At 45.4% G+C, this 27,356-nt stretch overlaps 1 protein-coding gene across 1 annotated transcript in view; it reads right to left on the reverse strand.

The window, feature by feature from the left end:
• Window positions 1-8,037: 8,037 nt before the first annotated feature.
• FGFR3 (fibroblast growth factor receptor 3) overlaps window positions 8,038-27,356 on the reverse strand; it is a 53,912-nt gene continuing 34,593 nt past the window's right edge. The window contains exons 7-19 of the mRNA XM_014966710.1: window positions 26,250-26,373; window positions 25,636-25,826; window positions 20,242-20,386; window positions 17,361-17,548; window positions 16,298-16,443; window positions 16,087-16,208; window positions 14,716-14,826; window positions 14,367-14,557; window positions 12,914-13,036; window positions 11,164-11,234; window positions 9,562-9,699; window positions 8,985-9,090; window positions 8,038-8,898 (exon numbers count right to left, since the gene is read on the reverse strand). Of these exons, the coding sequence (XP_014822196.1) occupies window positions 8,734-8,898; window positions 8,985-9,090; window positions 9,562-9,699; window positions 11,164-11,234; window positions 12,914-13,036; window positions 14,367-14,557; window positions 14,716-14,826; window positions 16,087-16,208; window positions 16,298-16,443; window positions 17,361-17,548; window positions 20,242-20,386; window positions 25,636-25,826; window positions 26,250-26,373 (1,821 nt within the window). The 3' untranslated portion in view covers window positions 8,038-8,733. The remainder of the gene's footprint in view (window positions 8,899-8,984; window positions 9,091-9,561; window positions 9,700-11,163; window positions 11,235-12,913; window positions 13,037-14,366; window positions 14,558-14,715; window positions 14,827-16,086; window positions 16,209-16,297; window positions 16,444-17,360; window positions 17,549-20,241; window positions 20,387-25,635; window positions 25,827-26,249; window positions 26,374-27,356) is intronic.

The following is a 27,356-nucleotide window of genomic DNA, read 5'->3' on the forward strand; positions in this document are numbered from 1 at the left end:
CCGTACCCCTGTCTAGATCTTGGTCTTTGTTTAGCATCAGTCTCACAGCATGTGTTGTATTTATCTGCATGTTTTATCTAGTAGTCACTGGCTGCTTAGAAGCCAAGTATGATGGTTCCAGACCTTGGTGGTTGCCTTGTCAGATGAAAGGCCCTGGTCATCAGGGTTGTATTGCACAGCCTCGCCTTCTCTCTCCTGGGCTATTTGGAAGGTGGTAATACTTGCAAAGGAATTACCTAATTTTCAGGCGTTTCTGTCATTTCTCTCATTGGGGTATGAATATTTCCTTGGTTAGTTTGTGAAGGGCTGCCTGGCAGATGGTCTTTATTAGTTGGGTATTTATACACCCCAGACTGAGGCGATGAAAGTTATTCTGAGTAAAATGGCTTTTTTGAAGAGGGAGACTCTGCAGGGTCTCATTAAGATGGTCCAATTCTGGATTTTCCTAGTGTTCTCCAGGAGTTTGGCCATAAATGCCTTTGGGAGGCATTTGCAGAAGTTTTTGATGTGCAAGCTATAAACCTCCAACAGAAGCATTAACCAGGAATGTATATACTGACGAGGGCGTTTCCACAAATGCTTTTTACAATGCCCAGATTAATCAGCCCTAAAGTTTACCTCCTCCATCTCTTGTGTAGGTCAGATTAGGCTGCATGTTTTCTGTCCAAGGAAGAATATTCACCAGAAATCTGAATTACTTGCATTACAAGAGCTCTGAGACGACATTCAGACTGCCACAACTTCAGACTTCTCATGTGCAGACTGTAAATGAGTGTCCCTTTCTGACAGCAGCACATTCCCAGTGTGTGAACTCATAAGTACCTGGAAAGTTATTGCATCTTTCTTGGGAAACCATCTGGCAGCTTGGTCCTTTCCCTCACGGTATGAAGATGACTCAGCTTTCACCATCCATGTGCCCATCTTTGCTCTTCTCCTTTGGTTTCCATACTGCCCTCACCAGCCAAACATCTCAGTGCCTTTCTGCTGACGTGTTCAGCAGTGCCTATTCAGCAGTTTCCTAAGGGCTCAAGGTCCATGGTCACGTAGTTAACGTTCTACTGTATTTCTCTTGGCCGGACCAGGTGGCGTGCAGTGGAAGATTGCTGTCTGCTAAGACAAGGCAAACTCCTCATTGACTTCAAATGAGAGAAGACATCCCTAGGAGACTGTATTAGGCAAAAAATCAAGACTGGCAGAGAACTAGGGGTCCTTTGAAGCCAGTGGCCAAACTGAATCACTTAAACATATTCAAGAGCTGATCCAGTACAGCTACTGAGCCCTCATGGTGGTGCACAGTGAAGGTGTGGTGGGCATCGTCCATGTAATGTCACTAGTTGAGTGCATGTTCTTCCCATATGGAAGATGTGTATGTGTCACTCCAGGACAGGAAGATGATTGTTTTGGGACCTTGTAATGGAGGTGTGCAGTGAGCCCCCATCAGTGTTTATTGAATTTGTCCCTCTGGAATAGCCTCAAACACCATCACCTGTGAGTCTGGCATCTTCTTCAGGACAGAAATGGCTGAGGGAGCTAAACGCTGCAGAGATGTACAAGAAGATGAAAGCAGATATCTCTCTCCTACAATAACAAGAGATTACCTGTCAGTACTACTCGGGCTTAATTCTAACGTCTGCTTGAAAACAGCTTCTGCAAAGACTAGCTAGTTTTTGCTTGGGGAGAAAATTGTGTTTGTCTCCCTCCTCTAAATTACTGGTGTGGAAGCAGAAAAATTGACATTGGCTGGAACCAATACATGGGTTTTCTGCCTTGCTGAGCAGGTAAGTGCCTGATGGAAGGTCAGCACAAAGGATCATTTCCTGACCAAGTTGTCAGGTATATTGGGAAAAAGATACCTGTGGTGCTACTCATGAAAGACATGGAATGATTTCTCTTGGATTGAGTTCAGTCTTTTATTGCTAGGACAGAGCTATCTCGTAGAGCAAACATGCTGGCTCCTGGGAAAGAGGCAAGCTGATGGCTGGACCCTGGTTTTCCAGGCAGCCTCTTTGGGTGTGCGTGAGTGTGTCAGGAAGTGCACACTTCTGTGCACTTCCCCACAGAGCTTCATGCTATGCCTGTGCAAGCTATGATCGCTTTGTGTCTGCGAAGTTACGCTCCAAAGCAGATAGTTCCTTGAGGCAGCTTCAGTGAGGGCTTGTAAGAATTTGTTTGGGTTTTTTGCCCAGTTCCACCAGTCTGGCAGTGTCTTCTGGGCATGTGCTATGTTTTGTATTGCCTTTCTAAGTCTTGATTTTCTGCCTTCAGGAAATACTCAAAATCAATACTTCAGGATCTACTCCTCTCTTATTAAGAGGTCTTGTCAGCATGAGTCAAAAGGTAACAAGTTTCACTACCCCTGCTTGCAGCCAGGTCTTTAATACACTCTCTAACATCTGGAAGTCTCTGATTACTCTAACATCCATGTTGACTTTGGCTCAGGGTGGAATGAACCCAGATACAGCGCCTACCTGAGATGTAAAGCACCTACCTTTGATGTAAGGCAGTGGTACCACCTTCCACCCCTGTCTCAGCCTGGCATGCCCTGAGAGCATGCAGAGGATGGCAAGACAGCCCCAGAGGTGACTGTGCATGGCATTTAGCTAAATGCCAGTAACAACGGCTAGACAGGGTGTGTTATCACCAGAGAGGCTGTGTGTTGATTAGCCATGGTGTTATCTTGTTCTGCTCAACATTAGTTTTAGGGTGTGCTGCCTGATTTTCTGGCCGAATACGTAGGGACTACACCCCAGTGCCACAGAGGTGTAGAGGTACCTAATGCTCTCCTGGCACCAAACATCCCCTTGCTTTCACTGCTTGAATTTGGTTCCTAACACCTCTTTGAACGTGGCACTTGGTTGGAAGATTCACCTGACTCCATCCCTTCTCCCTGTTCTCCCCTCCTGGCTGGGTCCTTCCTCCTTGGTGGCAAAGCCACTTTTGTCTGCACTGATGAGGAACCCGGAGCAAGCCATGGTTGGCAGGTGATGCATGCAGAATTTGGCCTTTAGTAAAATAATTCCTGGGCCAATCCCACTTGCACATTTGGTAAGGTATCTTTCTTCTGCTTGGATACTTTTCTTCCACATCCCCTGCTCCTGAAAGGTGCCAGACCCCCCTGAAAAGGGCCTGGGACAGGTGCAATGGTTATGGGCTGGTCTTTGATGGGCACCAGCCAGGAAAGCTGATCACAGAATGGTGCGTGTGGGCACAAATATCACCCTAGGGCTCAGAGCCAATTGTGTCACCACGTGCTAAGACACTGATGTCTTTCCTGGTTTTAGATAATCATCTTGTTGGGGCAGGGCACGATGTTTCTTCTGCTTGACATGTTGCCTGCACTCGAGATGCTGCTTGTGAAAAACAACCTGATGGTTATGAAACAGAGAAACTAAATCAGAGCTGAGAAAGTGGAGGAAGAGGTTAAAAGCAAGAGTGACAAATCCTTTCCCTGTCTTTTGGTGAGCTCACGGTCCTGGGACTTGAAGTCCTAGAGAGCAATTCACCTTCTGGCATCTCTTCTGGCCATTCCCTCATGTCCTCCCGTTGTTAGTAGCTCTGTGATGTTGAGCAGATCCATTGTTCACCTTTTATATTCCTTTTTCATGTCAACACAACCCATGTCTTCATATTCCCTTTCTGCAGGTTGTGTAGCCTCTAGGAAGGATGTACTTGCTCAGAGGAGTCCACCAGCAGGAGACATCTCCTTCAAGAGTTTTGAATAGCACCAGCCACCAGGAAACTTTGCTATTTTAGTTCTAGTTGCCATCTCTTACTGACACCTGCAGGGCTTCAGATTTTTCTTCCTTTTGCCAAATCCTCCCTGTCTCACCATGGAGCCATGACCAATGGGAATAAATCACAATTTTAGTAATTTGTTTGAATGTTGCTATGAAACAGGTCACAGCGGCCAGTGCGAGGCTCTGTTTGTGTAGTCACCCGCAGAGGAAAAAAAAGACATTTGTTCTGCTTGGAAAAATACCTCTTTCATGTGGAAAGGGCGTAAGGTTTGGGTGGAAGGCTGCAGCCACCAGAGGGGAGGATGAACTGCAGTGGGATGTTCGCTCAGTGACAGCACAACTGAGCAGCTTCGCAGATGTTCCTTGAGATTGTTTTGCACATTGCTCAATGCCCACCACACGCTGCAGCCAAATATCCATCCTCGGCTAAGAACTGGCTGCATTGTATGGCAATTAAACTAAAATATTACCCCCTCCTCCCTAACCCACAAGCAAACACTGGTGCGGGTGAAGGCCAGCAGAGAAAGAATGACATCATGAAACCTAAGAGGGGAAGCAAACATCACACCAGCTCCATGCGCAGGTCAGATAGAGACTTGCCTCTTTGAGGCTTTGACTTCTGTGCTCTCTGTGTGCTCGGTGGACAGCTATAAATCATGGGTGTGCTACGCACCGCAGCTTGCTGCAGGGTGATCTGACCCTCGCCTGCTTTTCAAGTCCTGGCTGCAAATGGTGCACAACATCCTCACCACCCTGCCATGATGGATCCATTTTCCATATGAGCCAGCAAAAGGCCATTCAGCTGCACTCTGACTGCAGCACTGGATGGCCAGGGATTGCCCTCTGGCCCACGCTGCTCCTACCGGAGCAGGGCTTGGGGCTGGCCATCAAAACATGTCCTTAAAGTGTGGATACAACTCATTCCGGGTAGCAAGACTTCTCCTCCCACAATGCAGAGCATCTTAGTAGTGCTAAAACAATGAGTTTTTTTCTTACAATAGGAAGAAAATGACGCATAACCCACCCAATTTCTGTTGCTGTCTTTTTAGTTCTATTAGGATGCAACAGTGGTGGTGCCAGTCCCAGTACCACAGATGTAACCTCGCAGATGTATGCACTCCCGTGCCCAGCTACATAAAACTACAAAAGCCTGCTACTGTAGGCAGGCTATACGTAGGTATATAACCTCACATGCAAAAATCAGAGTGTCTGGGATGCAATTAAACGGGATCACTTGTAGGAATCCATTAATATCGCACAGAAGTGCTGGTAGGATTGGCCCAGTGTTTCCCAAGTTGCAACATCCCCCTGCACTGCCTGCTAGGACTTACTGAGCTCCCTTGCTCAGCCACCCCAGAGCCGAAGCCAAACTTGGGCTCCCCTTGCCCCTTGGGAGCCGGGCAGGATGAAGTCCCTCTTGCCCACCCCACCAGGCTCTGGGTGCCCATTCTGATGCACCCACCTTCCCCCTTTGCCTAGCGGTGGGCTCCTCTTGCAGGCTTTGCAGCTCCACCACCATCTGCAGGGCTGAATGCCACAACGTGAGCATCACCACGACCACGCCAGGAGAAATCCATTAACAGGGGTTTAACGAGCAATTCCTGCCCTTGTGCTACTGCTGGGTGCTTAATCCTGTACGAGGGCGTGGGTTGACTACCTCTATACACACAACGGCTTGTGTGGCAACAAATGCACCCACAAACAAGTAAATACTACTGCCCTTAAACCAAAATTGTTATAAATTTATTATGAATATAAAACCTCTGCTGGTCAGGACTCGCGAAGCAGCATCATAAAAAACAAACCCTCCTGGTGCTACAAATCCCAGACCCTTAGTTTTGCAAAGGACCCTCACAAGTGGGAATAAACCTCAAAATTTAACAACTCATTTATTATTATTTTTTTTAAAGTAAGTTTGCCATGTTAACAAAAGCAGAATAGTTTTATTTAGTTCATCTCATACCTGTGACAGCTGCAGCTGTCAGGCACAGAAATACAGTATTAAAATAAACTGAACAGAGTTGCTCATTGAAAAAAATCACACTATGCAAACCTGTGGATTGTAACATCAACAGTATAAAATGTAACAAAATTGGAATTTTTAATTTTTTTAAGCTTTTAAAGATAATAGTCCAGGCTATAAAACTATATAAGCATTGAATAAGAAATGTTAAAGTCAACAAGTCTACAACAGATACATCTTGTAAAAACTCAATAAATTATATATATATTTATAATATCTAGTAACATTTGAAACCATGCACAGTTTTGTACATTTTCTTTTTTCAGTACAAGAAAACTCAACGCTTCGAGTACTTGGAATGTACACAATTAGCAGACATTTGTAAGAAAATACCAAAAATTCTTTTTTTATTCCAACAAAACAAAACAAAAATCTATAGTAATCTACCTTCTCAAACTTCCATTGAAGTAACCTCAAACTATAAATTATTTATTTTAGGATAAGGATTTTGTGGCTCTAAAAAGAAAAAAAAGAAATCTTAAAATGAGATGCTGTCATCCTGTTATTCTGAAACATTGATATGTAATATGCACCAGATAAAAATGGAAAGAATCCATGATGCAATTTGCTTTGCCTCTTTGTGGTAGTAGATAAAGTCTTCTGGACAAAAAAGAAAACCCAAACCCACAAAAACCCACAGACCAAATCTCTCCCCCCCCATCAGACTGATCCATGCTAAAGTTTCCTTGTTCACTCATGTGCTTTTAAAGAGCTATCTGGCATCGAGGAACAAAATAGCACAGCATTTTAAACACAGAAAATCAGGCATCACTGGCCTTTTCCAATGTGTTAGATGAAAAGAAATACACAGTCATTGCACCTCTCCTGCAAACAGTGTCACACTTCTTGCTATTTTGCTCACATGGCACTTCTGAAGCCCAAAATACAACGGTACTGGCAAAGGGGAAAAAAAAAATTACCCCGCATCATCCAAAGTCAACATTTTGCTTTGCTTCATACTTGTTATTAAATCGACCACAAAGAATACCTTCATTTGAAAATAGAAAAATAAACACCCACGCCCCCTTAATGCACAGTGGTTAAACTGATGGAAGAATTCTTGGCCCTGTTTTTCTGAAATATGTAAAAATCATCTCTCTGCTGCTATTTGTTTGGTTTTAACCACTGGTGATGTATTGAAAAATAAACTTACCTTTGCTCACTGCAATCCAGGATAAACTAATATTTTTTAAATGAATACATATATATATTTATAACATTAAATGTAATTTGTTAAAGGACTGTACACCTATACATTCTTTCAATATTTCCCATAAACACAAAAGAAAGACTTGATTAATATATTTTTCTCGATTTTTAATAAGTTAAAAAAAAACAACCCACCCTTAAACTCGGTGAAATTTAAAGTTTACAGTAATGCTATGCTATTTAAACCAATGAACAGATATGTTAATGTCTATAAATAACTTTACAAATATACATGTTAAGGTACAATTTTTAAAACAAAACTGTGAAGATATAAAACAAACAAACAAACAAAAATCTTTTCTTTTGCCCAGATCAGTATATCCTAGATTGCAATGCTCGTATTTTGAGACTCTCTCAGTACTGCTTTATGTTGCATTAGTATTATACATTCTTTTTTTTTTTTAATATATTTATTTATATATATACAGGATATATTTATAGATATATACACAGATTCTCTGGAATAAACCTTTTTGATATAAGTTAAAGGCTCTTGCCTACAGGTACCCGTAACTTCTTTCTCCGAGTCACTGCATGTAGATGGAGCCAAACTGCTGGCATCGGGGGGGGGGGGGGGGGTGGGGGGGGGGGAGGGGGGGGGCGGGGAGCTGGGCAGACCCGGCGGGCAGGTTCCCCTCCCTCCCCCGCCTCACTTCGGCTTTCCCAAAAAAGGGGGGGGGGGTGGATGGAGGAGCTGCTCCCTCCCCCTCCCCCTTGGCAAGCAAAATTATACAAACCCCAAAAAGCAATTTATCTTTTTTTTTTCCCCAAAAACGGCTGTTCCCAAGGTCAGGATGTAGCTTGAGATGCCGTGTGGGCACCCAGGAGCCAGGTCCCCCGTCGGTCTCAGATGGATGACGGTCTCCTCCCCGGGGACCCCTATGGCCACTGCTGGGTCTCTGCCCATCCCCAGGGTCTTCTCCTGCTTCTGCATGGACCCATCGCTCCCAGCCCAGTGCAAGGGCCAGCGGCCACCGAGCCTGGCCAAAGCACCGCCATTTCAGACTTGACTGTCTCTTTTTATCTTTTTTTTTTTCTTTTTCTTTCTCCATGATGATTTGCATTTTACTTCTTTTTTTTTTTTTCTTCTTCCAAAAAGGATTCCTTCTATGTAGCTGGGTAATAAGATCATGAAGCTATAAAAACGACGACAATAAAAATATAGATATTTTTATAAATATATGAATCCCTGCAGGCAACGTGGCTTTTCAGCTCCACCAAAAAGGTTCATGTACAGATTGCATAAGCAAAGAATTTCTACATTCTTTACACTTTTTTTTTGTCTGTGTTTTTCTTTTTTAAAAAAGGAAGATTTTTTTTTCCTCTTCTTCGTATTGCAGGCACAGAATGGCTACTCTGGCACTCGAATCACAAGCACGGAGGCTGGGAGGTCAGCACCCCCCAAGTTCAACATTCTGCTTAGTTTAAAAAAAAAAAAAAAACCAAAATGAAAAATAAACCAAAAAAAAAAAATTATATATGAGAAATCATCTTGGCAAGAGATTAGTTCCTTCAGGCCAAACAGTGCTTCTTGACTTTTTATACAGCAAATGGGAAAAAAAAAATATCAAAGAACAAAAAAAAAAAGTTATTTTTTTCTTTTTTACCCTGAACAGCTTGACAACAACACATATCTCTGGGCACCACCAAACAGTTCCACTGGAAGATCCTTCACTACGGTTTCGTCCTCGGCGCCCCACCCTCGCGCCTCCGTGGGCACACTGCCCGTCTGTCCGTTTGTCCATCCGTCTGCCCGGGGTGTCCTCACGTCCGGATGACGCCGTTGCAGGGAGGGTGCTTGGGCAGGCAGGGCTCGTCGGGCAGCAGGTCATGTGCAAAGACCGAATCATCCCCCGAGGAGCAGGTGCTGTGGGTGTCCTGGCCGGCCGGTGAGTACTGCTCAAAGGGCACCGAGAGGTCCAGGTACTCCTGCCAGGGAGATAGGCCCATTAACACTGGGTGTCCCTCACCGGGGACCGAGTGACCCCTCCCCGTGCCCACCCTACCACACTCACATCGGTGGACGTCACGGTGAGGACCCTGTCCAGGTCTTCCACCAGCTGCTTGAAGGTGGGCCGCTGCGAGGGGACAGCGTGCCAGCACTCCCGCATGATCATGTACCTGCATGAGAGGGGAGAGGGGACTGTCAACCATGGTGGGGCTAAGCAGTGCTCATCCACCTGCCCACCCACACCCAAATTGCCTTAGAGAACACCTAAGGCCAAGGCAACTTCAGACATGGTGGTCTTGGTGTGGGGCCACCAGCTGCAGAGAGGAGAAGGGTTTTGTGGAGCCACACTCCTTGTTTATTGATCACCTCACACATGTACATGGTCTTGAAGTAGGAGAAGGAACTGGCCTAAAAACAACACACCAGAGCTTCACTCCCAACTGTCACCCACCAAATGAGGGTAGATGCATTATGTCATGAGCTGAGCCAAAATACGTCAGGGTGGGTGAACCTAACTGCTGCCGGCCCCACAGTCGCACAGTGGGAATGTCCCACCAGCCTGAACCATGGCCTGGAGTGGCATTTGGCCACAGAGGGAAGGTGGAGTGGGGAGAGGAGGTCACCCCCCACCATGCACTCACAGGTCATGGGTGCAGTTTGCGGGTTTGTCCATCCGATGGCCTTCCTTCAAGAGTTTGAAGAGTTCCTCAACGGGAATTCCCGGATACGGAGACCCTCCCAAAGTGAAGATCTCCCATAGTAGCACTCCAAAAGACCAGCTGGAAACCAAAGAAAGATCTTTAAAATTCAATGAGGTTTTTTTTCTAAGCGCCCCCCCATATCCCCTCCCCCCTGCTTGGCTTTATTTCTGTGCAGCCATGCATAGCTAACAAAGTCATCAATAGCATGACTAATTGCCTAGGCCATTTTTACTAGTTACTTGGAGATCTCTGCTGATCCAACTCAATAGCAAAGAAATCCCAGGCACCAAGTCTGAAATTGAAATGAGCATTTAATCAGATAGGTGACAGCCCATCTATTACCCCCAGCTCTTTGTTAGGTCTTCCACCAGCTCCACTGAATGGAACAAATCAAATTATTCATGCACAGCTTCACTGAATTGCAGGCTTGGAACCACAGGCCACTAATTGTGCAAGCTGATACCAAAACTTGCTTGTTACAACACTCATTTCACTGGCCAAGCTGGGAGAAAAATACCCCAACAAAAATCAGCGGAGCGCTAATGTTACACACTCCAGTCCTGCAGCTGTGCTCTGGTTAAAAGTCCTCTTTTTCAAAAATATCTTTTGCCTTCTTCATTTTCTTTTTAAAAACAGGGATTATCTGTCTCTGTTTCGCTTTCACGCACGCTTGCTCTCTTGTTCTCTAGCTTTGATTTATCTGTCATGCCTGCTGCAGCATTACCTAAGCATGGAAACTATGATTTAAGATCAATAAAAGCCAAAGTATGTGAAAAACACAGAAATAGAAAAGGTTCATTTGTCCAATTGCAAGCGGTGAGCTTTGGGGAGCAGGCATGCTGGCTGCTGAATTACTGTAAAAATGCCATTATTGACCAAATATTGAAATAAAAAGCTGGTGTGTGCGCACTGAGCTACTTCAGCCCTCGCAAAGTTCAGACATGATACGGATTTATACGTGAGTCGGGCTCTGCTGTTTGCTTACCGTGCAGAGGCACTAAAACAGACAAGACAGGATTAGGAAAAATAAAAGACAAATAAATGAAGCCGCAAAATTAATCCGAGAATATATTTGTTGAATATTCTCTGATCAACTCTACTAACAGCAGACGGAATATTTCAAGCTCATCCCACATTTCAAGCAACTGAAGCATAACTGTCTGGGGCAAAGTGCGGAGGAAGCCGAGAGTAATTTATTTATTTTTTTGCACGGAGGGTTTTTTTTTTGCACAATTTTTTTTGACTGCAGGATGAATCACCCCATCTATAAACCAGAAAAGAAATACCTGCCTGCCTTCCAATAATTTTTCAGCAGCTCACTAGAGGTCCTTGGATGAAAGCAACTAGATGATAACGGTAAAATAAAACCACGTGCGCAAAGCTGCAGCTTGGAATCGATTCATTTGCTTTTGCATCCCCAGGCACCCCAGCAGTGAACGAGCCCTGCTCGTGCTTAGCAATCCATTTGTCTTTAAGATACTATAGGTGTTGATTTCCCTGTCTTTTTTGTTTTTTTTTTTAATAAAGTGCGGGTATGCTTACACATCGCTCTGGTGAGTATAGACCCGGTCAAACAAGGCTTCTGGAGCCATCCATTTCACAGGCAGCCGACCCTGTAATTAGGAAGACAATGGGAACATCCCATCAGCATATTCCCCCAGCCACAACGGCACCATCTGAATCTTCTTTTCTAATCCAGTTTGAAACATTTTCATTAACAACCACATCTGCCTTCCCGGTCACTGGACAAAGCAGCAGTGGCCACATATAAACAGATTAGAGCATTTGATCCCTGGATCTTTGCTGACAATCTTTGCAGTAAATGCTCTCTGTAGAGGACTGTATTTCACTGCCAAGGCAGGTTTAACATATCAGAGCATCTAAATCTTTGCATGGGAACAGCATCCACTGCTCATAAATGCAGCTAGCTCTGCAGCAGAGCATGGGACAACACTTGCCATCTCTTCGGTTGGAAGAAGCAGTTTGACTCCAAGTCCAAACCCTGCTTAGGCTGAACTTGGAGGGAAACTTCCAAGAGCAAAGGCAAGGGCCAGATCCTCTAAGAGTCAAATCGTGGTCCTGCTGAAGGCTAAAGGATGATGCCTCCTCCCAGGTTTCCAGGGGAACATCCTACCTCAGGATCATAAATATGGGCTGTCACATATGAGAAATATGAGATGAGAAAGACTAGGCTAATCATAATTCTTTTGGGTTTTGCTTGGCCCCTGGGGAGAGTTTCATGCTTGAGGCATAATTTGGCTAAGGGAGGGCTTAGTCCTCTTCTGACCCACTATCTCACTGGGGGAGACAACTAGAGATGGGATATATCCAGGATGCACAAATGGGCTTATCCTCTCAGCTGTGCAACATAGCTCAAACAGGGAAAATCCATCTCATTGATGATTAAAATTCCCAAGAGTTTTTATTAATTTATGATTAAGAAATCGTGACAATTAAGAGAGATTTCTGATATGATATTGGAAAGGATCAGTATGGGCATGGTAGGCTTTGTAGGACTGCCTAGACATTTAGATCCCTTGCCGTTGCAGGACCCTCAGGTTCTGCAATACCCTCAATCTCTTCCACTGCAATCTCCACACTATGTTGTACTTGTGGCTTTTGCTCTTTTCCTGCAGAGGACTGGGATGTGTTTTGTTCTCTGCAGCATGGCAGTGATGGGGTGGGATGTCCCATGGACTGCTCAGAGCTCAGCATCTGCTGCAGGGCTTTGAACCATGGACATAGATTGTCTCACTAGCCCTTCGTTCCTAAATTAATCTCTACAGAAGATATAATAGGCTCCAGGACTCAGCCCTTGGCTGGGATTATCTTCTCACCCTTGGTAGTAGAGTCAAGAAACTCAGTTGTAAAACAGAGAGAGAAATGCAGGAAAGCTCCAGAAATAGAAAAAGTAACACTCCTCTGCCAAGGGCTCTGGTGGGACCAGAGGGTGGCTCCCCGGGAGCTTTATGAACAGTAGTGCAGCGGACTGGAAAGGGCTCAATTCCCCTTTGGTAAATACTTGATTTCTCTTAGTCTAAATCCCCCTGGCCAGAGCTGAGACCTCACAACCAGCTGCTAGCAACAGCAGGATCTGTCAGGAAGAAAACAGGTTGTGGGTGGACTCCTGGGAACAGCCTCTACAGTCCCTCACTAGGTGAAGCCACTGGTAGATTTCTTCCTCCTAAGCCCCTGTAGAAAGGGAGATGTGCGACAAGGGCCACTTGCTGCAGAGGTGGCCGAATTCCCTGCCAGAGGGAGAACTGCACGTGCTTGGCAGCTCTCTACTTACATTGGTGGTTTTCTTGTAATAGTCGATGTTGTGAACGTCTCTAGCGAGGCCAAAATCAGCTATTTTCATCACATTGTCTTCAGTGACTAACACGTTCCTGGCTGCCAAGTCGCGATGAATGCACTGTGAAAGGTGAGCAAGTCAATAAATAAGGGCTTGTTAGCTGCTCGCGCCTGGAACCAACAGCACCGTGTGGTTTATGAGCTGCCATTTCATTGACTCCCAAGCTCATAAAGCTGTGGGCACTGCTTAACTCCTCGCTTTCTGTGTCACTGCCCCATCATGCATGCTCGGTGGGAGCCACCTCTTAGCAACACCTAATCGGCAGCCTCAGCGCTGACCCAGCCACGTGCCTGTTCTCTCCAAAGGGGATGCAGAGATGAAAAACCCAACCCTTCTCTTCTGTGGGTGCCTACTGGGACGTGAAGCTGTCTTTCTGCCTTGCTTCCTCCAGGGAGAGGAGTGCAGGTTGATGTTTGAAGGAAAAAAAATCCTCAAATTAAGACATTCCCAAGACATCCAAAATACGTCATAGTTGTTAGCTGAGAAAGAATTTAAATTAGCCTGCACTGTGCAGAAAAAGAGTTTAAAGCCATCACGAATCATCCACCCTGAACTGCAGTCACAGGACCAAGACATTTAACATCTGAAGCTGAAATTGGTCTCGCTGCAGTGCTCCCTGCCTGTGAAAAGAGCCCGTGTCGGCAGCTTCATGAACCCAAAGCCTGATTCTCCACTTGCTGATGTCGGGGTCAATGAGGACTAATCCCAGGGTATGACATAAGAAAACACAGCAGCCAGTTCAGTGTCAGCAAAGTGTTCCACAGGCAGCATCCTGGGCATGGCCATACATCGTGCCAAATTCACTGCCAGCTCTGCTCCCACCGAGCCTACACGAGCTGGTGACAGCCACAAACACATGAGCTACACCCAAGATCTCAGCTTCTTCATGGGTGCTCGGCATCTTTTTAGCGATCTCAGGAGGGAGATGGGGGGGGGCAGTGGTGCACACAGCTCCTGACTCTTGTCTGAAGTAACGTCTCCCATGCTGGAAGCTCACAACTTGGTGTGATGCTCACCCTGACTACTCCTGCCTAAGCCTTAGGATCACACATCTGAAAGCCAGTTACCTCTATGAGTGGCATAGGATGAATTGGTGAGGACAGGCACTGGGTTGCTTGTGCTTTTGTATGCATTTTGGGGATGCTAACAGGCCTGCAGGTGACCGTGAGGGCTGTGCAGCTGCACAGGAGCTTCTGCATATAGCTGAAGCTTTCTGCAAAAAACCCAAGACTCTTCATACAAAAATCTGGTCTTTAAAGAGAGAGGTATGTAATGCTTTGTCTGGGTTGTCCTACACACACACACACACACACACACACACAGAGCACTGCATGCCTTTGAACACACAGGCCTGACCGATGCTTCTACAAAATGAGGTTTCTCAACTCACTTTCTGAGACGCCAAGTACTCCATGCCCCGGGCCACCTGGTAGGCACAGGAAACCAGGTCTTTAAATGTCAGCTGCTCCTCGGGCAGCTTGCAGGTGTCGAAGGAATAGTCCATGCCAGGTGGGCGACGTGCCCTGAGGTATTCCCGCAAGTTTCCCTTCGACGCGTATTCCACCAACACGTAGAGTGGTCCTGCAAGAAAGAGCACCATCAGCATCCAGCAGAGGAACAGCTGACCACCAAAATCTCATCTAGAGCATTCTGGACAGCTAGCGAGTAATTACACAGAAAGGACAGTCCAACTTGAGCCTGCCACCACTCTGCAAATATCAAGCTTTGTTGCTACATACCATCCTGCGTGCAAGCACCGAGGAGATTAATAATGTTTTTGTGCTTCCCAATCATTTTCATCATTTCCATCTCAGAGACCAGGTCTGAAAGGTCCTTGTCAGTGGCATCATCTGGAGAAAGCAAGCGAAGAAAGCAAAAAAATGTCAGGAAGAAAATAAGTCTTTTGTGAAGTAGTTAATACAACTGCTGCATAGCCATCTGGGGCTTTGACAGGAAAACAGTACTCAAAATACGGCAGTATTTGCATTTATTCTACATGAGGAAAAAGAATCAAAGTAAAACCAAAAACTACTATAAAGAAAAAAAAAGAATACTTGTTCAAGAAGAAAAAACCAGACAAATGGAGAGAAATATTCATATGGAAATCCATAAAACCTTTCATCTTCTATTTCATCTTTCTATTTCCTGATAAGCATTAAAGATAAAAAGTCAGTTTTGGTACCCAGGACCATTTTATTTTTCCAGTTGTTTCCCTCCATCTCCAGAGCCAAAGAGTAAAGGATTGGGGAAGGTCAAAGCTGGCAAAGTGGCTAGAGGAAGGAATGTAGTTTTTGCATGGAAAGCTGTAATTTTTCTACATAAGTACAAAACCCCCCTCCATTTTCTACAAAAGTAGAAAAATGGGGGAAAACCTCCACAAATGAATGCTTTGGTTTGGAAAGATGAAAATGTTACTACTTCTAAAACGAACTTCAGAATGGACTGAAGGAAATGTAAATTAAATTAATCCTTTTCTGATAAGAAATATTCTTTTTTAAAGATGTCACCCCATTAACCTCAAACCCAGGATGCTGACTGTTGCAGCATCTGCCCTGCTTGCTCCAGCTGATCTCCTCAGGGTGATTTTGTCTGTGTGTTGTCTGTGGTTACTGTGAGCAGGGGAAAGATGGGAAATGAGACTCACGCAGAGGTGTCCAGTGAATTCCCCACTTTGGCTTCCCTTTAACCCTCCCCTCAACTTGTCTGGGATCAAGTTTCTTCAATGAAGACACTCTTCAATAAGAGTCAACTGAATTTCTGCGCTGGAGCTTGTTGCACAAGGTATTGCTAGAACAGGCAGCGCTGGTTATGGGAGGAGTAAGGAGTGGGCTGACTCACAGAGTTGGCTTGAAGTGAAGGGGGTTCCCCTTCTTCTCAGGAATGCTATTACCCCTTGGCAAAGAACTGGGTTAATTCCCATTCCCTCTTCCTGATAGGATTTGCACCTTTACATGCTCTCCAAAGAGATAGACCTCACCCCCAAGGCTATGGGGGTGAAGAGGAAGAAAGGCTGTTCTTGCTTTATTCTATTGTATCCGTTTGTATAGGAGAAGGAACAAGAGGAAATCCCAGTGCACTATGCTACTCTGCCCTTGGTGGACTCCCCATACCTTTTAACATCTTGACAGCAACTGTGATGGCCTTGTTTGGCTTGTCCTTATCAATCCCAATTGCTTCTGCCATCACCACTTGGCCAAAACACCCTTCGCCAAGCGGCTTCCCCAAGGTCAGGCTGGAGGGAGGAACAAGCAGACGTTAGAGGGTACTGGGGTGGTGACACTCTTGGGAAGCAAGGGGACCCCAACCTGTGGGTTGACTGACCGAGATCGTGCCAATTCCCACTTGGGATCAGGAGGCAGTTCCAGCTCAGAGACGTTGGCCAGCATCGGCCCGTCGCTGGAGGAGAGACGCGTGATCCGGACCAGGGGAGTGTTGGAATTCATGGAAGAGTTGGACTCCAATGACACCTGCTTGGGTAGAGCAAATGAAGTGTTATTGCCAACTGTATTCCTGTGAAAGGCAGTGCCTGAGATGGATCACTGAGGGGGTTTGAGCTATCTTTCCCCACTGACACCTTTCTGGTAATTTCTAAATGTGAAATCCCCTCCACCCTCCACCTCTCCCCAGATCCTTGCAGAAATGCGTTGATCTAGGCACTTGTGGTCAGGTTTTTAGCTGGTGGAAAGGAGGGACAGGTTAGCCAGAACCCTCCAGCAGGCAGGAGGTATAATCCGTTCATTTGCTCTGTGTGCACCTGAATAGCACGTACAGGCTATGGAGAGACTTCTCCTGTTCTGGCACTGTAAATGTCCACTACGAGCTTGCAGCCAAAGCTGTGAAATCAGTACCCTTCACTATGTGGTTTTACTTACTATGTGGCCCTTTGCTCCTGCCCCCCTGCAATTACACATGGCACAGCATCACTTACTGCATGGAGGAGGACCTTCTCCCACCTCCATGAGAATTGTTTTTGCTTCACCAGTGACCTCCGTGAAAGCAGGACCGAGCACAATTAAGCATGCTTTTGTCCCACAGATCCCTGCTCCACCCAGGGAGCCTCGACTAAACTGTTCCCCTGCAAGATGTGCTTCTGTGACATCCGTGGCTGCACTGCCAGCCCCTCTTGGACAAGGGCGACAGAAACACAGCTGCTTGGGAGCTGCTCATGAACCAGAGTCAGCTGCCACCAGCTACTGCTCTACTGGAACAGAAACAAATGAATAAAAGGGGTTAAACTCCTAGACTGCAGCCAACTTATATCCCTCTAGGGCAATGTTTTTCTGGTAGAGCTTCTCGCCTAGAGAGAAAATTTCAAGGAGGGAGGGCGGGGGAAAGAGGGATGACCATAGCGGGGAATAGGAATCTTGTATCTACTTTCTGTTACCTGTCTCTTGAGTGGAAATTTGGAGACTTTCTGTACAGTGGGGGTGTTCATGGCTTTTTTGTTTGGCATTTTCATCCTGCAGATAATCACAATGACCAGCACCAGGATGAAGAGAACAAAGCCAGTGCCATAACTGAGAATGCCAGCGTACACCGAGCCTGAATCATCCATTTCCATGAGCTCCTCTGCTGCAGGGTGACAAGAGACAGCAGTCAGGATGGGGCAGGCAGCTGCCCGCACACAACTACACACACGCAGTGCAAAGAACATGGGGAGGACTTGCTCATCTACATCAATTTTCTGAGTGACCTCAGTGAGGGGACTCTCCTAGGCCAGTGGTTTTCTACTTGCGGCTGTAGCATTAGTTTACCTTGCCTTTTGGGGGGATAATTTTACTGCCTTTGGATGCAGCCCTGGGGTTTCTAAGAGCCTTCAGCCCACATGTTGAAAACCACTGCTCTAGGCTGAAGGCATCTTCACATGTCTGTGCTGTCCCTCTGACCCAGATCTTGCTTTCCCCACACATCCACACCACATAGCTTGATGCCTCGGATGTGCAAAGGCTGCAGGACTGGGGTTTGCTGCACTTCATTGATTTGGTTCTCCAGCAACAATTCCCACTGGACCAGTGCCTGCCCTGAGGGACCAAGAGGCTCGAAGGGCACCCAGGGGTAAGGCATTACACAGGGGAAAAGCCTCAGGAGAGCAATCATCTGCATAACTATTTCGTGAAAACTTACTTCTGCTGGGAAGAGGCTGGAAGGTCTGGCCCTGAGAGGTGGCTGAGCTGTGAGGATGATGGCATGACCCCATCAGCAGTGGCCACCTACTAGAAAAGACTTTTTTGGGACCAGCAAAGCTCAGCTGTGATTCTCCCCTTGTTCCCTGCAGGACAGGCACGTAGACCAGAGGAAGGGGCCAACGTGGGAACGAGTTTTCTGGTCCAAAAGTGGGCCAGTGTCAGAGGAACAGTCAGCAGTGGGAAACTTCATAACGAAGTCATGCTGTTGGGGTGAGCTTGCTAATGGCTCATGTACATCACTGCTGCCCCAAAGCAGCACCTTCAGCAAGCAGCAGGAGCTTTCCCCTGGCAGCAGCAGGCTCCGAATCAGGTCTTCCATGGCTGTGTCCAAGGGGACATGAAGAAAGGGCTGTTGGTGACACTGGGGGCTGCACCAGCCTGTGTGCCAGATGTGCAGGGCCTCATCCTGCCAAGCAGCCATCTCCTTTTGCAGGGAAGGGTTACCAGATCTCCCGGGATCAGGCTCTATGGTTGGTGCCAGAGCTTTGCTGCCTTGGCTCACACCGTCTCGCCCTCTGCTCCACGCCTCTCCTCCCTTAGAGTGGACAGGGATCTACAAGTAGAGGTTCCCCAGACGGGTTGTGTTCTGCACCCTCTCTGTGGGCAGCGAGTCGGGGCCTGCTGCTGCACAGGGGGTGTCCTTCACTGCGTCTGACTTCAATATAAAGTTCCACTTCAGGTTTTTTTAGTGTTTTTTCTTCTGCTTCTTCTTTGATTAAATAAGAGGTTTGAGTTCATACAACAAAAAACCAGCATAGTTGGATGAGACAGTATCAGGAGATTCTCAAAATAACAGAAACATTAGTCTTCTAACCAAAGGAAACGACTTCTCATCCAGTGGATGGCAGAAGCAGAAATAGGATCAGATCAGCTATTATAGAGCTGGCAAATAAACAGACAAAAAGCCAGCAGAACCCACTTACTGCAGGGTTGAGCATGGAGGAGACCCTCTTGAGCCCCAGTAAAAGCAGTTACACCAGAATCACCCACATAGATAAAGTAAAGATTAGAAATGCCAAAGTTTCCGGTTCCTAAACACATCCTGAGATGGATGTGTTGCAAGGTGGACCCAAATGTGGTCTGTGACCAGGTGAGCCAAAGTGGGGTGTATCGAGTTTTGGTTGTCCTTTCAGTAAAGGTATACTGAACATACTCCAGGTCTGTTCCTGCACTCTCTGCAAGGGACAGCACCCGTGAGATTCAATACGAATATTTCTGGTACTTTCCTGGAAGCTGGTTATGCCTCCATCATAGCCAGAGGCAGATTCTGCAGGTGAAGGGAGAGTACAGCCTCATTGCCCTCTTTTGGAGAGCAGACCCCTCTGTTGCATATTCTGCGCTGGCTTCATTGTCAGTGAGAGGTTTGCACATGAAAGGACCACAAAATTGAGGTCACTCTGGCCTCGGGTGTCAAGCCCACTGCAGCTTTCATGGGTCCCAGCTGGAGCAGGCAGTGTGCAATGCCCCTGGGAGCCAGGACTCCTGGGCTCTCTCTACAGATGACTCTCCTCGACCTTCTGTCTGAGATTGCTATCTTGGCCTGTTCATCCGTGAAGCGGAAATAATGCTATAGGCAGGGAAGGGTGTAGTCACACCAACCACTTATGCATCTAATTTCAGGTTAAGATATGAGATTAGACAGAAAGGTTCCTTCATAAGATGATCCACAGTCCATATCCAATTTAGCTGCCCTGGATAATCTAATGGGGAGGTTTCATTCTCTCACTGGCAGTGTAAGACAAAGTTCCCCATTTTGACACTTAACAGTCTCCTAAAAAAGAGGCTGTGAACACCTCCTTGTTATCTAGATAAAAAAAAAGATACTGGGCATTATGTACCATTACTGCAAAAATAATTTGAATCTTGAGATGCAACGCAAAAAGTGTCAGCTGTGAATATGCAACAGAGGTCTTCTGCTGCGTGGATTTACCACTGGCAGAGCAAATCCCAGAGGAGAGCCCCCCCTAGATAACGCACCCTTTTCCAAGCAAAGGGCAGTTTGCAGGAACTTGGCATTTCTAAAGCAAAATGTCAAGGCACCCTAGAGAGAGAAGGAGAGGCCAGCACAGAAGGAAATACCTGGTAGCACCGTCAGCCAAGCAGAGTGATGTGAGAACCCAATAGAATTCCCTGCGAGACAAGTATATTCCCCAGCATCCTCAAAAGTAACATTTCGCAAGTACAGAATCTCTAGCTCCTTATCCGTTGTGTTAACACCTGCCGTCTACGGGGGAAAAAAAAACACACACATAGAGGGAAAACAGAGAATAAGCCACATTCCCAGCAAGTGTGAGGACACCACAGGCAAATTTCAAAAGCAGATTAAGGTGGATTGTTTTTTTTTTTTTCCAATGGCCCATCTTCCACATTTATTTATTCATTCCCCTTTGCAACCTGTAGTCAAAAGCAAAAAAAGTTCCCTTCACCAGGTTCTTACTCTGTCCCACTAAAGAAGCATGCAAGCAAAAGCATCCAAATGAAAAATTGCCCCCACAATATGACTGACTTTGGGTTAGTAGGGTGAGTACAGGGGTGGGGAAAAAAGATGGTAAAAGAGGAGAGAAAAGACAGAAAGAAAGGAGAAAGGAGGGGAGATGTAGTGGGGAAAGACTCAAGTGCTGATCAGAGGAACATCCAAACATTTTGATTCATTAGTTAATCAAAAAATATAGATTTTTAGAATTTTTTATGATGTTTTCAGTGGGCAACTCAAGGCTGTATATCGATTACACAGCCCTTGATGCTGTGATATAACTCTGGTCGATTACAAGAAGGTGCCTGTAGGGAACTTTCCCACAGTGGCACTGAGCAACACAGCAGCCAAACCCTCCAGGCTGGAGTCAAACCCCAGAGCCCAGGAGATTGCTGCTGCTTTCTATTTAACATGTTTGCTCGCATGAGCCAATGTTGGTATTTATTTCTCCATTACTTCTCCAAGGGACAGAAAGCTATATGCTGATTATATCAGTTTTACGGGTGAAAATCTTGAAACAGCTTGGTTTTCCAGAGCTTTGAACGTCACAGGTCATTAACATGCAATTCTGTTATCAGCACTCAATTGTGAGGAAGGGAAAGGAATAAAAGCGTGAAGAGTTGATAGCAAAATTTGACAGTCATTTTATTGTGGGAATTTTTCCATGGCAATTGCTGTATAGGCGTTACATTCTTGTAAAAAAAAAAATTAGCAAGGAAATAAGATAAAGCCATTCAGCGTCAGTTGACAGGGTATAATACAAAATGAATAGTAATTTTAATCACTAGCTTCTTAAAAATGTTATAGCTCATTCTTGCAGTTGCCAGGGCCTTGGGACAGAGTCTGTGGTTTACCTGGTTTTGGTTTGCGAATGTGGAGCCAAAATGGTTTTTCGGCTATGCCTACGAAATTGTTGGCTCTACACAGATATTCTCCTTCATCTTGTTCTGTCACATTGAACAGATTTAGGTTAGCATCGGCTTCAGCGTTTTTACTGATCCAAGACTGCAGGAATAGACAGAAACCTGAACTTCAGTAAACCAAACAATACCTCCATCACATCTACATTAGCTAGGATTGACTGTTCTTGGCTATTTTCTTTTCGGCTGTGGCAACATCCCCGGCTCACCCTGTGGTGAGAGACCTAACCCAGGGCCTGGGCGAAGACGAGAACTTGCATTTGGCCCCCAAACCATGTAGGAGTGAACTCCCTTCCCTTCACTACCAGCACACACGCGATTTCTTTTCTGAAACAGACCAACTCATGTGATTTCTTTTTTAAAACATACCAATTTCCCACTTCTCCATCTGACAGCAGTCAAAGGCCCTACAGTTTCTTAACAGCTCTGCAGACAGGAGCACAAGAGAAAGGGCTTAGGCAGAGATTTGTGTTTGCAACCCGGCTCAGCAAATACTGTTTCAATTATCGGATTCCAAAATAGCATTTGGAAACAAAATATAAGCAGTGGCGGTCTGAAACTCGCTGCTGACTTTGCCTTTCAGAAATTAGCTGTAATTTTTTCCACTGCTTATAGGAGCCTCTTCTTTACTAAATAAAGTGGTGCATATAAATCAAACAAACTTCAGACTGTTAAGCAAGGGTTTTATTTCTGTTCTTCCACGCTGTCACAACAGCACATGAGTCTGTTCCCTAAACAGTTGTTTTTATTTTGGTTGAAAATGCACAACTGGTTTGGGTGGCCTCAGAAGGAGCCTAGGGAAAGTCTAGAAAAAATACCAGCTTCAGCTCTGGAAATTAAAATAAAACAACTGGTCTTCTCATTTTTGGTGTCAGCCTCTCAGCCCCAATCTTAGTGCCTTTGATTTCAGGGCCTGATCCTGCCCATAGGACTTGCAGCCCATTAAAATCAATAGGGCTGTGAGACCTGATAGGTAATTAGGAACTGAACCCAGAGGTGGCATCAGTGAGGAACCCCAATGTCCATGTCTGATGACACTACCACCGTTTCTGACCTGATCTCATCTCAAAGATTCATATGCTGGCAAGCTTGGCTGTCCTGACTAGTGGGGAAACGTGCCTGCCTGCTGTTGCTGCCTTGTTTATAATTAAACCGGGCACGTTTCAATGCAGAACATACAATTTAGTCTTTGACAAAGCCTGGGCACAGTGTTGCCAGCCCTCCCTCCGTAACTGGAATGCATTTAGTGCTCTTCTGCAAAGAAAAAGGGGTTTCCTTTGATCACAAATTAGCCCAGGCTTTCAGGAACTGATGCAGGTGATGGCTTGGTTTTGTCAGGCTGTTTAAAAAATGGGTTTTCAAAAAAGCATTCAATTTATCCATCTGGACTGGGGTGGGTTCTGTGTCCCCAACTCATTTAGATGTGAGGGAAGAATTTCATGTGCTGGGCACCTCTCTGTTCCCCTCGCTCCGATGAAGACCAGAATACTCCTGATACATAAACTGCCCCATAGCAGCTTCTACACTCTGCAAAATCTCCTGAAAGCAGGAGGGAAGAAGGGCAGGCTGATAAAAAAGCCTTATCTCCCTGCAGGCACCGTAGCACTGGGAAGGAGAGAGGCTTTTTGACAGCAGCTGTGGGCAGGGCAGGGCTGTTAACAGGGCCCTGCTCCAGCAGCGTGGCCAAGGATGCTGGGTGAAAGCAACAGCACCATGTGGCACGAGGGCAACGAGTCCATAAAGCCAACGGACTGGCCCCAAGATGAGGGTGAGATTGTGTCATCAGATCTGCTTTTTCAAAACACAAGTACACATACGTTAAAAAAAAAAAAAAAAAAAAAAAAAACCCCTGCAAAGCTGGGCCTGACCCAGCTCCACGGAGGCCCAGCACAAAAGATGCATCCCAAAATGGAAATGCTCTGTGCCCCAGAGCTGATGCCGGCATTAATACAATTCAAAGCATTCCTCTTAAAAAAAAAAAAAAAAAAAAAAAAATCCCTGCAAAGCTGGGCCTGACACAGCTCCACGGAGGCCCAGCACAAAAGATGCATCCCAAAATGGAAATGCTCTGTGCCCCAGAGCTGATGCCGGCATTAATACAATTCAAAGCATTCCTGATTAACCAGAAGTAGTAAATAGACGTGTGCTGGTCCTATTCAGCAAAAAAATAAAACCAAACAAAACTTGTGCTTTCAAACGCCTGCCTGTGCTCCCCTTCGAGGAATGCGGAGCCTTTGCCGTCCACAGAAGAGAAGGTATTTGGCAATTCTAATTACCTAGCCACCCCGGTGCCGCTCCAACTTAATTTTAAAACGCTATTTATATGGACTATTTATATGTTCTTTGCCACAGCAAAATGGGAGCTTGTGCTTGTGACACAAGGCACTGTTCGCAGCGGCTCTGCAAACTTCCAAAAGGTAGCACTTTTATCCCACAGGGACCACACACGGAGCTCGGAGACTATACTAGATGGCATGTGACACAGCCAGCTATTCAGAGCTTGGTACTGGGCTGTGAAACCAGGGGGAAATTCAAATATGCATAATTCAAACACATTTGGAGAGCCAGTGAGAAAATAAAAAGTTTTATCAACTCGCGAGAAGCGCGTGTTGCCAATCCTGAAGAGCTGTCTCGAGCCATTTCTTCCAACCAATCTGTTATTTCAATCTGTGTAATTATTTCCAGGGTCTCTGGCTTTTATTATCATGTATCTGGCTGAGTTACAGTTTTGTAGATGCTGTCTGATAAGTGGTTTTTTTTTTTTAAAAACCTTTATACAAAGGGAAGAAGGGTGTGTGCAGCAGGATGTGCACAGGGAATGTCCATGCACAGGACAACCTCAGCTTGAAACTGCAGGGACAAGATCTGCTTTCAGCTGTAACTGCACAGCCAGAAAAAAAAACTCCATTTGGCCCTATATATTTTCATAAACACCAACACAGGATGCCTTTAATTGTTAAATGAAAAAAAAAAAAGGTATTTTAAAAGTCCAATGTGTTTTTCTCTCTCTACTCTCTACTTTTAATGTTTACATAGGTTGAGGGGAAACCAGACGCGCTGGCTTTGTTCTGGCTGTAATCTGGCAGTTCCCTTTCATGAAAGCATTTTAGCAAAGTAAAGTCTTATGAAGTGAGTTTTTGCTCAATAAAAAAAAAAAAAAAAAAAAAAAAAAAAGTTTTCCGGGGCGGGGATTGCAAATTCCTAAGTTCTACTTGGTGCCCTTTGCCCGAGTTTTTTTTCAAAAAAAAAAAAAAAAAAAAAAAAAAAAAAGGCTTTCCTGAGCATGGATAATAGAAATGTTCACAAATGTTAGTGGCTGGAACAAGACTATCTTGGCTCTCAGGTGCTGGTAGTTCAGCATTATTTAGTACGTGCACGCTGCAGTGTGTTTACTTGGAAAAGGAAAGAATGTGTTTTAGTTGGGAGCCTTTTATTTTAATAAGCCCTGAAAATACCTCTATTGAAGCTGCAAAAGAAGGTTATTTTTACAATTTTAGGTCAAATGCAATCTGACACTTCTCTTTTATTATGCTGCATTTCTCACAGTTGCCTCAGCTCTTACAACTACTTTGCTTATCTGTGCCACTACAGTAGTTGTATTATCTCTGGCAAACAGAGGAGTTTGGAACATCGACTTTGGGACATTTTCGCTGTACCCCCTCCAAAAAACAGAGCATTTCACTGCGCGGGCTTAAAGGAAAGAACAATCCCAACAGCTTATTCTCATGACTTTTTTCTTATAGACACAAAACAATTACAGAAAATGAGACCTCAAGCTCCCAAATATCTGATTTAAATAATGATTACCCTGTTGGAAACTGTGACATTGAACATATTTTGTTGGGAGTTTCTGGTTCACATTGCACTGCTACACTAGGGCTTATTTATAAACATGAAAATACAGTTTATGGCTTTCACTGATAGCAAGGTCCTTGACTCAGAGCTGATCTCTCCTGCCATGAGAATGGCAGTGGGTTTCTTTGAGGAGCATCCCCACAACACAGCTGCCATCTCTGTAACACTGAGACCAAGGCAGAGGAAGGCCTGTCCTGAGGGCAAGAAGAAGGAACGTGTACCAACCTTCAGCACCGTGACGTAGGGCGTCCCATCGGGTCCATATTTGCTGCCGTTGACTTCCACATGTTTCAGCCACTGGATGTGAGGCTGGGCATCACTGTAGACCTTGCAGTGAAACTCCACATTGCTCCCTACCACCACAGTCTGGTTGGCAGGGAGCCCTGCTTGCAGGATTGGTCGGTGGGGTGACCTTTCTGAAAAATAAAGAGGGAAATCCTAATTTACCTGTCCTTCTTCCAGCAAGGATTCTCCTCTGAACCCTTCATCTCCTGGGTTTTCAGCAGAAAGGGTGCAGACCGGCATTGTCCCCCCCAGGTGTCTTGGCCACCACTCTACCCAGTGCTTCTCAAGCCAAACCAGGAGGAACCACCTGGGAATGGAAGAGGCGTCTCAGCCCTGCCATTCCTTCTCTGGCCCTTCTGTAGACCTGCTGAGTAATTTATTGATCACAGATCTGAGGCTGAATTGTTGGCCAAAGGGAAGCTTGGTGTTGGTTTTCCAAAACACATGATCCAGCACTTTGGGAAAGAAACCAAGCTCCTGTTTCCCATATCCCAGTACACGCCTGTTGAATGTCATAACAAATCAGCTGTTGAGGGAAAACAGTGAAATCTCACCTAATACATCAAGCTGGTATGTGTGCCTAATGTTGCCATATTTGTTCTCCACAACACAGGTGTAATTTCCTCTATCTGATGGCACGACACTCTCCATCACCAAGCTCCACTGCTGGTGTCGCAACTAGAAGAAGAAATCAAACCATCAAGCTCGTGGTCAAGTACCATCACTCAAATAAGTGAACAATCAGTGAGCTTCTGCACACTTGGACAGCATGAATGGACCCCGGAACAGGTCTGAATGTCACAAGGACCTATTTCAAGGGTCATTGAAGGCTCAATATGAAAAGGAATTAAGACCAATGCAGGAACAGTGCAATACAATGTAACATGCTGAGATTGCAACAGGGACTTGTAGATACTTCCACAATAATAACAACAACAAAACCAGATGACAGCTGAAGGTGGCACCTCTTATTAAAATACCGACTTCAGAAGGCATCAGCTACGTTAACTCCAATCCACTGGTCCCCTCTGCCAGACCTCTCTGGTCCACAGACTCTGTCAGCTCAAAATACTGTACTCTCATCTGCATACATATAACCCAGAAGATGCCTATAAACAATAAAAATCATAATTCTTACCCCAGCTATAACATATTTTAAAGATGTGTGCTATGGAGGTAACAGCCCAGGGCATCTGTCTTAACAGAAATGAGTGTCTACAACTGAGTCAGTCCCCTAAATTCTCCGTAAAAAACAGGAGAAAACATGCCCAACCTCAAATCTGGATGCCCACTCAACCCTTCTCTTTTACCAGCAACTTTTATACTAGTTGGTTTTCTGGATGTGGTTCATGTCCAGAGCTGTTGGCTGTTCAGTAGGAGAAGGGAAAGCACAATCTATGTCTCCATCCTGACCTGCTGCCCTGTGATCCCAGCTAGAATGTTTGTTTCTAATGAGTATAAAGGAAGTAAAGGATATGGAAAGCAAATCTTGAAGTAATACAGAAAGCAACCAACAGTAACAAAGATGGCTTCAGGAAGCATAGTGTATGAAAGCTCTCCAAATCTCTGGATATTAATTTGATGCCTTCTGCTGCCCAGAGCAGAACATTTAACTTTATTAAACATTTTGAAGGTGACTCTAAGGACACAGAAGCAGGAGA

Source organism: Calidris pugnax, unplaced genomic scaffold (genome assembly GCF_001431845.1).
Source record: "Calidris pugnax isolate Ruff unplaced genomic scaffold, ASM143184v1 scaffold14, whole genome shotgun sequence".
NCBI lineage: Eukaryota > Metazoa > Chordata > Aves > Charadriiformes > Scolopacidae > Calidris > Calidris pugnax.